The following is a 12,599-nucleotide window of genomic DNA, read 5'->3' on the forward strand; positions in this document are numbered from 1 at the left end:
CCATGCACACAACAGCATTTTCTCTCTTGGATGTGCTACTGTAGTTACAAAACAAGCTGGACCATTTCAGGACAGTAAGAGGAATGTACATGGGGTCAGTGGGGTCAGATCTGGCCCCATAAATAGTCTCTGGAACAAAAGCATAGGCTTACAAACATAATGGAGGGCCTTTTAGAGCATGGGTCAGAAGTGGGAGCAGGCTGCGGATAGCTTCATAACCATAATGTGACAGGAGAAGAGTCAGAGAGATATACAGAGCCTCCGGTGGTACAGCGGCCTGTGGCAGACACAATGCAAACACCATGCACACATTCCTGTGTGAGCCGCACGCTCAGCCTCTCCCCCTCTAAAGTTTAATTAGAGATTACTGACACCACAATGCTCTTCCTTTCTGTTCATTCTTCCACTGCATGACTATATAAGTTTTATTTTTTTCTGTTTCCTGACCATGTTTTCCGCGCTGTCAATGAGTAGAAAAAGGCAGCGTCTCCCCTGAGAATCAGCATGTGTGCATGTGTTCGCGCTAAGTACACGGCTGACAGAGAGATACTCATTTCCAATTGTAGGCTGGAGGCAGAGGTTGGCTCAGCGGGGTGTCCTAATGACAGCGTGTCGCTGCCGGCCGGCCTCTACGTCTCTACAATGGGTAACACACTCGCCATTTATATACACCCAGAACATGCTTTTGAATAGCATCAGCCCTCTTTAGGATGAAAACAGAGGGAGAAGGCCTAACCTTTGGCCCCATTTCATGTCATAATAATACATTTAAATCTTGGGATACACAAGAAGAATGCTGTCAGAAACTTTTCCCAGCAACTCCATGCTGCAAAGTGCATCAGGTTCACATCACATTAGAGGCTTTATGATGTGATAGCTTTGAAGTGATCATGAATCAAAGTGATGGACTGAGCATTTACGCAAATGGAAAAGTTTTCCACCATTCTGTAATGTACAGCACACCTGAGTAAAACCCTGCCAGTCAAACTAATTCAACTGTTTTTACATTGGACATATAGAATCAGGGATACAACCGTAGCTTATGATTTCATATCGATTAAATTAGTAGAAGAGAACTGTAAAATGACCTGAAATTTCTGAGAAGAGGTCAAGGGTCACAGCGCAAGTCACTGCTGTTATGCTACAATGAGTGAGAAGTGAGAAGACATTTACTTTGCAACATTTTTTCGCTATTACTAGCACAAATAAAGATGGATAATGTGTTTTGTGCTGCACATCATGCCACATCAAAAATTAACCAACCACAATAACCTACAATTTTTGCACTGTATGAAGGAAAAAGTATCATGTAATGACATCCATTAATTAAAATACTGCTCTGGGGGTTCTGGCATATGGGTTCTGTAAAGCATCTTGAGACAATCTGACCTGTAATTGGCGCTATATAAATAAAATTGAATTGAACTGAATTGAATAAAGGTTTTACAATTACATTGTTACCTTGCATCCTCTGCAAGACGATGGTTGAAAATGTTCCATAGCAAATAATAATGAGGTGCAGCCAGACCATTCTACACAGCGCTGTGTAGAATGGTCTGGCTGCACCTCATTATTATTTGCTAAGGGGGAATAAAGCTCTGGTTTGTTTGTATGTCTTTAAACCAATCAGAGTTGTTTTGGAAAGGGCTGAAAACAGGATGCGCCAAAAGTGTTCATTTAAAATAGTGACTTTGCAATTGTTTTAGTAGAACATTTGTATTAAAATCGACAATTTACCCCCAAAAAACTACAAGAGTAGGGGAGTTTGAAAATGTAAAGAGTGAATAGGGAGAAGAAACCAGTGTGAGATGCATGGCCAGTGGTAAGCCAATACCTGCAATCTACCACCAGTGTGTCAGACTGAGATTCAGCTTTTACACTATGACCACTGCAAACTGTGCTTGTGTTAAAAATAAGAGTTAATATCAAGACACCAGTGACGCAGGTGTTAGTTTGCAGTTCTACATTAATCCGCCTGCATCAGGCCACAGCGAGCTACAGAGTTTGGATCTGGGGTTATTTGTGAGACCAATAAAAAAATATAAAAAGCCTCTCAGTATGAAGGCAGGAGATTTCAAGGAACAGAGACTCAGGTTATGTGTTTTGGAGACAGAGTGTACTGTGTATCGTTATCTCTGCTGAGAAAACTTAAAGTTTAGGAACTCACAACTGACTGATATGCAACACTGTATCACATAATATGTACTATATTAGCCACAGAAAATAATGTACGACTGTTTTCACAGCTGAGAGGTACTGCATTTTAGTAAAATGAACTTGGTGAAATATCCTCTCAATTAATACTATGTGGCAGAAATCAGCAGATGAGAACAATCAGTCGTTCCTGTTTCAAAAGTGGCAGAAGCTGTGAGGCCCCAGAACGATATGTTGTGATATTTCAGTTCATAATTAGATATATTGAGGTTGTTATTTTCTGTTTGATTACATGTTGCATTTAGTTGGCGAATGGCCATGCCAGGAGATGAAAAGAACCGCACCATGATTGTTGCTTTATGTTGGGTGGTTCTTTGCAACAGCATCATCATTAACATTTTATGCACTGACGTTAACCTTAGGGCTGCACAGTGGTTCAGTGGGTAGCACTTTCGCCTTGCAGCTAGAAGATCCTTGGCCTTCCTGGGATCTTTCTGCATGGAGTTAGCATGTTCTCCCTGTGCATGTGTGGGCTTTCTCCGGGTACTCCAGCTTCCTCCCGCAGTCCTTAAACATGCTGAAGTTAATTGGTAACTCTAAATTGTCTGTAAGTGTCAATGTGAGTGTATTTGTCTGTCTGTATATGTATCCTGTGATAGACTGGTGACCTGTCCAGGTGTCCCCCTGCCTTCACTCTAAGTCAGCTGGGATAGACTCCAGCCCCCCACGACCCTAATGAGGATTAAGCGGTATAGATAGTGGATGGATGGATATAAACCCTTTTTCTGAGGTGGATTATTCCAGATAGACTCACACTTAAACAACTAACCCTCTGTCACACAGTGAACCAGGACTGCTCAGAGCTCATAAAGTTTTGGGGCTCTTGCCCATTTTGGCCAGACTGAGAATTCTCTCCTGTTTTTTCAGTACACAAATCTTAGCCGTACCTTCTGAGCAGCTGTCGTCACTGCTGACGCTCAGCCTCTCGGCGTTGCCCTGAACATATTTGTTGTAGAGTTTGATCCTGAGCGCCCAGCTCAGGTCTGGCTGCCTCACTGTGTTCTTCAGTCGCCTCCTGGCATTGGCGAACCAGTTGGATACCTAAGAGAAAGACAGAGAGAGAAATAGAAGGAAGTGGGAGCACACGGCAAATAGAAACATATGTTATTGTTTTGATTCCAAACTCCTCCATGTCCATAGCAAAACAAAGTCTATCCTCTCTGAAAACGTCTGCTCTCTGCCTGCCATCAGTCTCATTCAGAAAAACCGAGAGAGACCGCGGCAACAGACAGAAACAGAGTCGGGTTGCAGAGCAGCTCTCTGAAAGTGAGCTTTAAGAAACATCCCAGATGTTCCACAGAGACACCCCAGCATGCATCTTTTCTGTATCAACGCCATGCAGGAACATTTAACACCCTCCAAACGCTGGACAGCCAGTGAACGCAACGTTTCATTAACTAATGTTCCAACCGAGATGTACGTCCCCCGTGCTTATTCTGGACTCACACAGCATCCCTGCAATAATACATTTTTTCCAACACTGTCTTCAAGATGCAATAAAAAAGACACTTGAGCCGGCGCTCTTCCTTTCACTGGGAAGGGAGACCATTAGATGTTATACTAGAATAACTTTTCATGCTCAATAGATTTCAAGCGGCTTATGAAGGGGCTGGGACAGGGGCCTTATGCTAGAGTACTTATTTTTCTGATCCTCTCTTTCAGTATCGTGTTTCTCGTTAACTAAGACCATCCCACATCCCTTTGTCTCGAACCCAGCGCTGTGGCACACCAGGGGTGAGGCGGCATCTCGTACATGTGGCTTGGCCGGAGGGGAGGTGAGGTGAGACGAGGCGAGGCGTGGGACAGCTCGCTAATGAGGACTGGAGGAAAGACGGCTGTCAATGGGGTGAGAGGAAAGAGTAAGAATGGCACGCCTGCTCAGATGACACCCAGTTAGATTAAAAAGATGAACCCAGCAGCCAAACCAGCTCCTTCACCCGTGGCCTGTCTGCACTGTCTGTACCGTAGAGGAGACGGCATGCAGGCACGGCGAGGATTTCAGCGGTGACGGAGAGATGGCAGCGGAGGATTAGCACAAACTCTGAAGAAATAATTTACAACATTTACATGGAAAAAACGGGCTGCTTTGCTAAAACATGACAGATTTAGGTGCTTTAAACACCTGGTGCCAGGCGGGTGTTTCCAGGGAAAAATGCACATTACTGGCAGCAGGGACAGCAGTTTGTCTGGACTAAACAGTGGAAGAACTGGGCTGTTAAGAGCCTCAGTCAATGGAAGAAAATGGGGCCTCAGTGATACAAGTAGCCAATACTTTCACATAAGATAATTTGATGATTATGTTCTTAATTGTTCAGCCTATAAAACATCAGAAAAAAAGTGATAATGCTAATGTTTTTAAAGAGGCTATAACACCCAAACATTACAGTTTTAGATCTTATGCATGGTTAACCCTTAGATGCATGAGTCAGTGGACCCTACACTCTTTCGTAAGTGGGTCAAAAATGATCCGTTTCAGAATTAATGTTTTTTTATGCCATTTTTGTCATTTTGGTTAAGAATTAGCATTTTGTGTTATTGTTTGTATTCTATTTTTGTCCACACAGGAATGATTTCATGTTTAAAATATGTGTCTATTTTTCACTTAATAACACATTTTTAACATTTTGATAAGTGAAAAATAAGAATATTACACAGAGCAACAATAGAAGAACGTCAACATCCATTTTGTTGACATTTTTCCTTTTTCCTCCAGCTGTTGCTGCTCATCACTTCATCACCTCTTGTATGATATTATCAGTGACAAAGAGCTTGGAGTAGTAATACAAATATTACAATTCCATTAAAAGTATAAAAGGTCACTTGAAATTTTAAATGGAATGATATTATAAACATGGTTTTTGCGGAATAGCTGGAAAATTAAAAGATAAAAATTTTTTATTACAAAGATATTGCAAGAAAACGACCTCACCGGGTCATTTTTGACCCACTTATGCATCTAAGGGTTGAATGAAGAAAAGTAGTATTTTCATACTTTTGAAAAACTAGAAACTATATTTTACTGGATATTTTTTTGGCAATCTTTCTGTGCATCAGGCATTTTACTTTCCATATTATCTTAGCAACACAAACTTCATCTACAGAATATCAAAGGCCAAAAAAAAAAAACACCCAACTGAATAAAAAACTTAAGACCTCATTCACGCTGGAAAATGTGATAATAATTCGCCTGCTGGTCTTCACCCACATTCAACCTTAAGATCTCTGACCCTCCTGCTGGTACTGGGGTGTCAGCTTCATCGTATTCGTGTGTGAGGCTGTATGTACGGTGAGAGTGTGTGTGTGTGTGTGTGTGTGTGTGTGTGTGTGTGTGTGTGTGTGCGTGTGTGTGTGTGTGTGTGTGTGTGTGTGTGTGTGTTCGCAGCACAGCATCCCGGTGTCCAACACAAAGCATTCCTCCGTACTCTGCTCACCCGCACCAAAACAAACAGCTCCATCAGGCCCCCGAAATGAGAACCAGATTAAGCACCGTGGCGGGCGGCCTGATAGAGCCACTGCAGACTCTGTGAGGCCGTATCAGTGACCTTGTCAGCCAGATGATACTGTACATACACAGCTGCACGTGCCAGACACAAAACACACTCATTTTCACCGCTGGGTTTTCCTCTCAGTGGTCAGTTTGTCAGGCGCTAAAGTCAAACTGTCCACTTTGCTTTTGTGAGTGAAAAACAATTCAGTCTGAAGTAGATACACTGTTGGCTTTAAGAATACGTAATATAAAGTACAGTAGATTGGTGGTTCCTGTCCTTTGTGTTGGGGTCTCTTTGAAGTCCCAAAATTAAAAAAAAAAAACCATTCTCTTCACTCAGAAATAATAACAATTTGATTAATTTTTCCAGATTTTTCTTTTTTCTTTCTAAAATACAGACTACTTCTACATATTCATGCCTCTAAAATTTAATCAAAAGAAATCACTTTTTACCATTTGCAAACAAATTTGCTCTTTCTAATCCTAAAACATTATGAACCACTGCTCCACATGACTCCAAATTTTATTTCTGACTACATTATGCTTTCACACAACTGTGAAATGTAAATAAAAGAATAAACCAGCATAAGTGCCAGTTGCAGCGTTTGTAAGAAAGTGGACACAACAACAGAAGGTGCAACATGACTTAAAGCATATGAGAAAACTACAGTACAACAAAGAAAAATAAATATTTTTGCCACACGTTTTACAACAGACCTCTGTAACTTCTTCAAACTGGTTATACGCAAAATGTGATAAGGAATGAGATGTTGCAAGTTTTTCACAATACTGTGAAATAAAACAGAACCGACTGGCAGCTGCAACATTTGGAAGAAGGAAAGAACAATATTCACCACTGCATGTCTGTTATATAAGCAGATCAAGATGTAAAAACACATCCTACTCACTGCCTCTTAATTACAAATGCAAGTTAACATCCAGCTTTTCAGACCTGATTAGACTGACTCTCAACCACAGACATCAAATTTCACTTTTTAACTTAACGCCAACCCTCGCTGGTCACACTCTGGGCTGCATAAAGAAATACCTCACTATTCTCATTTTTTCTCATGTTTTCATTGTCACCTGACCAGCTGCTTGAAGGAAGCCACTAGACAGCAGACTCACCTGCACCAGGGTCATTTGCGATCCGAGCGCCAGGAGGATTTTCTCCGTCTTGGTGGGGTAGGGGTTGTCTCGGTGCTTGTAGAGCCACTGCTTGAGCGGCCGCGCCATGTCCTGCAGGGCCTGACGCTTGTGTCGTACTTTACCGCCGCTGGGACGACCCCTGTGGAGAAACAGGCACGGTATGGATTTGGCACTCGGACACTCACTTAATGCACACACAAGACTGAACAGCCCATGTAAAGGTGAATTATGGGACACATTTTAGCATTCAGTTAATCTAAACCTCGACTGCTTTGTCTTTTCTATCCGCTACATTTATTCTTTATAAAAATCTGTATTTCTAACACATAATCTGCAGGATTTGGTCTTCCTTTACAGGCACAGGATAGATGGTGCACCCATCCTGAATCTGTCAATAACATCAAGCTCATTGCATCAGGATAAAATGTTGGTAAACAGTCTACATTAAAATGCAATTCCTCCTTTTGAAGATTGTGATCTGATCTGGTTTTAATGTCATAAAACAGAATCAGGATCATGTTGTTTATTGAAGTGAACCAAACAATGTTGTAGCAGCTGCAAGTGGAGTCCTAAATGAAGCGGCATGTCGTCTGAATTCGTTAGTCATGACACATAAAGTGAACACTCTATACAGTGGGCAATTTTCTCACCAAACGCACTGCAATTAAGCTAAGAGATGTTGGATTAAAGGAGAGACAGACACAGAGAGGCAGAAACAGAGCGAGAGGCTGAAGTAGAGAGAGTCACAGAGAGAGAGAGAGAGAGAAAAGCCACTCGCCGTTTATTTTTCATTGCGTGTCCCACAAACCACCAACACGTTGCAATGAAACAAACAAAAACATTTTGCTCAGGCGCACATTTTTGCCAGATTAAGTTTTCACACCCAGGAGAAGAGGATCAGGAACAATGTAGCTCGGTCACAGTTAGAGCCAAGCCTTCACACAAGGGTCCGGCAAAATGTTGGAATTATACTTCTGGTATTCCCTTACAGACAAACCCAGCAGGGACTACACCATGGAGCATGGAAGAACAAAAACATATACATTCTTACGCCTCAATACATCAACTCACTGGTGAGTACAGCGACTCTTTTAAGAACATTGTGGAGTCAGAACAAAATATTGTGAAACTGCTATAAATTCATTATGAAGATATTCTGGGAGTCCCTGAAGGAAGATTAAAAAATCTTTCTCTGAAGTCCATCTAAAGGAGTCTGCTGGTTTTCCTGAGCTGCGAAGGTCTCAGTCTCACCTGTAGCTCCAGGTTTTTGAACCTGTAGATGTCAGTGTGGTGCTGTGCTCTACTTCTCCCTTTATCTCACCAAAAAGCTCCACTGACTGCAGATGTAACATATTTTAGTCTAACCTCAAAGTCTGCCTGAGGTTCATGTTCTACAAATATTTTCCTTGTAATCTAGATCGCTATGAACATCCTAAAGGACATTTCACTCCATGTTCTGAACTTTTGGTTTAAACACTCTCTCTCTCTCTCTCTCACACACACACACACACACACACACACACACACACACAGTCACACCTCTGTTTAACGATTTAATGTTCTTCATTAGTAGTGATGGTTCCTCTGAGACTACACCTTACAGTTACACAAGTTCACCTAATATTCTTTCATTATTACTGAAAGCTTCTCCTTGAAGAGGCTCATAAAAGTTGTTGCTTTCTCTCTGGTCTCTCTCATATGTTCTTAATAAATATGCATCTATAAACAAATAATGTCAGGATGTGATCTTTTCTTACACCTGCTTCCGTTAACAGAAAAACTACATAAAATGTAGATTTAAAAAAAAAATAACACTGAGCCCTTATGTGATTGACTAGACCACACAGAGAGCTCAAGGGTGAATTTATTTATTGGAAACAGATGGAGACCTCTATAAGACACGCTACTGAACAGGGCTGACCTACTTATTAATTCTAAGATTAGCTGTGAACATCAACACCTAAATAAAGACCAGATTGTTGAGCGGTAAATATGAATTCTCTGCTCCATCACATCCTGCTGCATTAAAACCACATGAACAAAGTCTGACTGAGTAACCAAATTTGTATTTCACTCATGTGATGTAAAGCACAAGCAGTTGCAGTTTTACATCTATACCCGACCAACCTTGTGGATAATATAGCCCTATAATTTTTTTGTGCATATATGCGTAATTACGCACGGCTAGATAGATATTTCTTAACAAATGTGAAATTTAATAAATGGATCTGTATTTTAAGTCAAGCAAGATCATGCACATAAATAGATTAAAATATTGCTGTATAGGATTGTAACCCAAGAAGTCCGATCTGAGCTGGACATTTAGTCTGCTCGCTAAAGTTTTACGCACAAGGTGGAGAGATAACCAAATAGCTCTGATAACAAAACCATTCTTGTTGTTCACTCTCTTACTTGCCCTGAGTGAAATAATCGTTAAATAGATGTGTTAGTCATCAGTAACATCCCGGGGGGCTTCCAGTTAATCCACATCCACACATGCTGACCAGCAGCGTTAAACATAACAGAATGCTCCACATACCCGCTCCGCCTGTGTCTGATCGCCTGGTTGTCTCTGATGCTCTGGTTGCTGGAGAGGAGGTCTGGATGTTGCCCGTCGATGACCTCTAGGTAATTTCTGCTGCTCATTTCCACCTCCTTCGCTTTGTCCTCAAACAGGACCTGGCTGCTCAACTTGTTAAACACTATGGTGTTCATGGTTGGCGAGAAAGTCCACCGGTTTCTCTGATGCGCAAAAATTCAAAAGGAAAAAAAAAATCTCCTCGGATTTGTCACAGTGTCCCCGCGTCTCTCCTGTGGAACAAGTGTGAATATTTTAAAAAGCAGTATTTACAGACACCTCATGAACTGTGAAGTAAAATTTGACCTTTGGTCGGCGAGGATAATAAAAAAATGCCAGGAGTAATCATTCCTAGATACGCAATTATTTAAAGCCGGTGAAAACACACCTTGCTCGGATAAATTACAGCTTCATACCTTCACTTTGATATGTGGATAACCAAGACTAAGGTCCTGCTCACACATATACAGCCTATACGACAGCCTGCAGACCGACCTGAGTTTAATCGGACCGTGCGTAACAGCGCAGTTGTGATGCGTCATTACAGTGTCGCTCTTTCTAAACAAACCAAATCACAACAAAGTATTGTGCAAACTCATCGCGCCCAAAATGCCAAACAGGCGCTGAGCTGTGCGTGCATCTCCTGTACACAAATCGAAAAGAAATGAATAAAATTCTGAAGATTCCGTGCTGTCAGCAGGTCAATTATGAGTAATGCGGGTAAATAAATTTAATTTTCTTTGTGTGCAGTAATTACGCACTGCAAAAAAGTCGACTTGTTCTATTCTTCAGCCACAAATATGTTTCTTTTTTACATGACAAAATTCCATTTAATTCTATTTAATGCGCCGTCACTTTGTTTTCTACAAACAACAGTGAATTGAGAATTAACAGTGCAGGCTTGGTGGTTTGGACTGCAAATACCAAATATGAGTTTTTAAAATGCGGTCATGTAGGACTGTAGTTCCAGCATCTTGAATATTTCTGCTCTGCCTCCTCTGCACTGCGGTCGCATGTCTATAATCCCTGAATGGTTTATTTTGGTTGGTGCTTTCCTTTTTTGAAATGCTTAACAAACAACCCTTCGGGCTTCAGAAATGTGACATTTTGTTTTTCCCTTCAGTTTCAATTTAGAATTTCTCTGCACAGGTTCAATATTGAGTCTGACACGGGAAAAGACGCACCGTGATGTGGAGACATCACCAGCAGCCTGGTGCAAAATACGTGCAGCCTGGTGCAAAATATTAAGAGCGCCAAGTGAAACACACACACGCAAACTAACATCCTATTTGCAGTATATTTATAATATGTGTCTGGAAGATGCGTTATATTCAGGTTTCTATGTGAGATAAATGTCAGAATAAAGAGCCATTCAAACTCTGTCCAGTTCATTCAAAGTTGGGTAAACGGGCTTTTACTTTATTTATCCTCCTCTACATCTCTGCTCCTGAACACATCAAAGCTGAGCCCGTCCCTCCAGTCTTACAGCTACAGTGAGAATGTGAGCGGATCTCGGTCAGTTACCTGTCCCCGGTCCCTCCTGCGTCTCTCTGCTGTGTAGAACAATAATCCTGTTTCCAGTCGCCCATTCCCTGCTCACATGTTCCCCTCCTGAGATCCTGAGCTCAAACCACACGGACCGCCGTCTCCTCCTCCGCTTTATCCGGCGGCCTGCGCCGCGCCGCCCGGGACTCTGAATATCTCACCCTGCTCATGTTTCCTAGTACACAGCCCGAGCCTGCGAACATACTGTTGATGGTTTACGCCGGTTCTGGGGCCGAGGCCAGCGGAGGGAAGAGAGGGAGGGGGGCATCACGCTGCAAAAAGTAGGCTGTCTGAATGACTGCAACTGTGTTAGAGTTTCAAATGTTACTGACTTACTGAGTAAAAATCATTCCTGCCGATGTTTAACATCTTTATTTGGCAATAATGCTATAATATAATGTTATAGATGTTAATAAATAATTAATAAAATGTTTACATCTGCGATTGTAATGTTGATAGGTTGTTCAGAAGTAGTTTACAGATCAGGGTCTCTGCACCATTTTCCAGAAAGTAAAAGCTTAAACTGTCCAACAAGTCAAAGGAATTATGGCACAAAAGTTACTGCACATTATATAAAGATCATTCATTAATAAATTAGTTTATCATAAAACTTGTGATAAAAAAGTAATTCTGAGGGCTGTATTAAAATAAAATACCCCACATGGCGGTTCAATTACCCTGCTGGGTGGGCTTTGATCCTTAATTTATCCATGTCCCTCTGTGTAATCTCAACAGATTCTACACTTTAGCCCCTATTATGTCATTTCTGTTTGTAAAAATGCAGCACCTGTCTGAGGTGATATGATGTGACAGCAGCGTAAATTTGACGTTACTAAAATGACAAATGTGCAGTGAACAGTGAACATCCCCAAAGAATTTTTTTTTTTTTTTTAAATAGAGCCTAGCAGAATTTGTGACTTTTCTTCCAAATGCAAAGCTCTCAATGCTGCAGCAGACCTGCTGGGTGGATATCTTATACAGCTCCTCCACTGCTTACTGAGCCTGGAGTTAAACCCACTGTCTGCTGCAGACCTACTTTACAGTGCAGTAAACCTGTTGTGGATGCTTGTAAAGAGTGTATCGTGTTCTATCCGTTCAAGATCACAGTTTGGTCCGCAATTACTCTGTGTCAAATTATCATTTGGTCTTATTGTAACAACAGCTTTGTGTGGCTTTGTGTTCCATACCTGAATAAAGCTGGCCATCTTCTCTTCAGAGCATCTTCATCTTCTCATGTCTGAAGGGCTCTGGTTAGTGTCAGAAACAGGCCTGGTGCTTCTGCTGCAACAATAATTATTCCATCAGATTCAGACCAAACACAATCCAAGCTAGCAGAAAAAACAGAAAGATTCTTACTGTATATAGCCATGCCACTGCTGATTACGCCTGATGCACCCTCTCATTGACTTCCATTATAAACCTGTCACATTATGGGCTCATGACTCATAGGTTCTGAGGTTCTCAGCTGGTTGTTCCTTTGGGGTTTATCCAAGGTAGTGATTCGAAGGACGTGACTAAGCAGCGAGAGCCATATGAAGGGTTCGAGCTCTGTGTAATTATTGTTTATTTGTGCTTATTTTCATTTAACTGGGGAAGTTAACTTTTACTAACAGCTTGTGCAAACAT

The 12,599-nt window shown here is 41.5% G+C and overlaps 1 protein-coding gene across 1 annotated transcript in view; it reads right to left on the reverse strand.

Moving 5' to 3' along the window:
- The window catches only part of mkxa (mohawk homeobox a), a 31,948-nt gene extending 20,818 nt beyond the window's left edge, over window positions 1-11,130 (reverse strand). Inside the window, exons 1-4 of the mRNA XM_023262675.3 lie at window positions 10,953-11,130; window positions 9,390-9,661; window positions 6,830-6,989; window positions 3,102-3,255 (exon numbers count right to left, since the gene is read on the reverse strand). Of these exons, the coding sequence (XP_023118443.2) occupies window positions 3,102-3,255; window positions 6,830-6,989; window positions 9,390-9,565 (490 nt within the window). The 5' untranslated portion in view covers window positions 9,566-9,661; window positions 10,953-11,130. The remainder of the gene's footprint in view (window positions 1-3,101; window positions 3,256-6,829; window positions 6,990-9,389; window positions 9,662-10,952) is intronic.
- Between the last annotated feature and the right edge of the window lie 1,469 nt (window positions 11,131-12,599).

Source organism: Amphiprion ocellaris, chromosome 22 (assembly GCF_022539595.1).
Source record: "Amphiprion ocellaris isolate individual 3 ecotype Okinawa chromosome 22, ASM2253959v1, whole genome shotgun sequence".
Classification (NCBI taxonomy): domain Eukaryota; kingdom Metazoa; phylum Chordata; class Actinopteri; family Pomacentridae; genus Amphiprion; species Amphiprion ocellaris.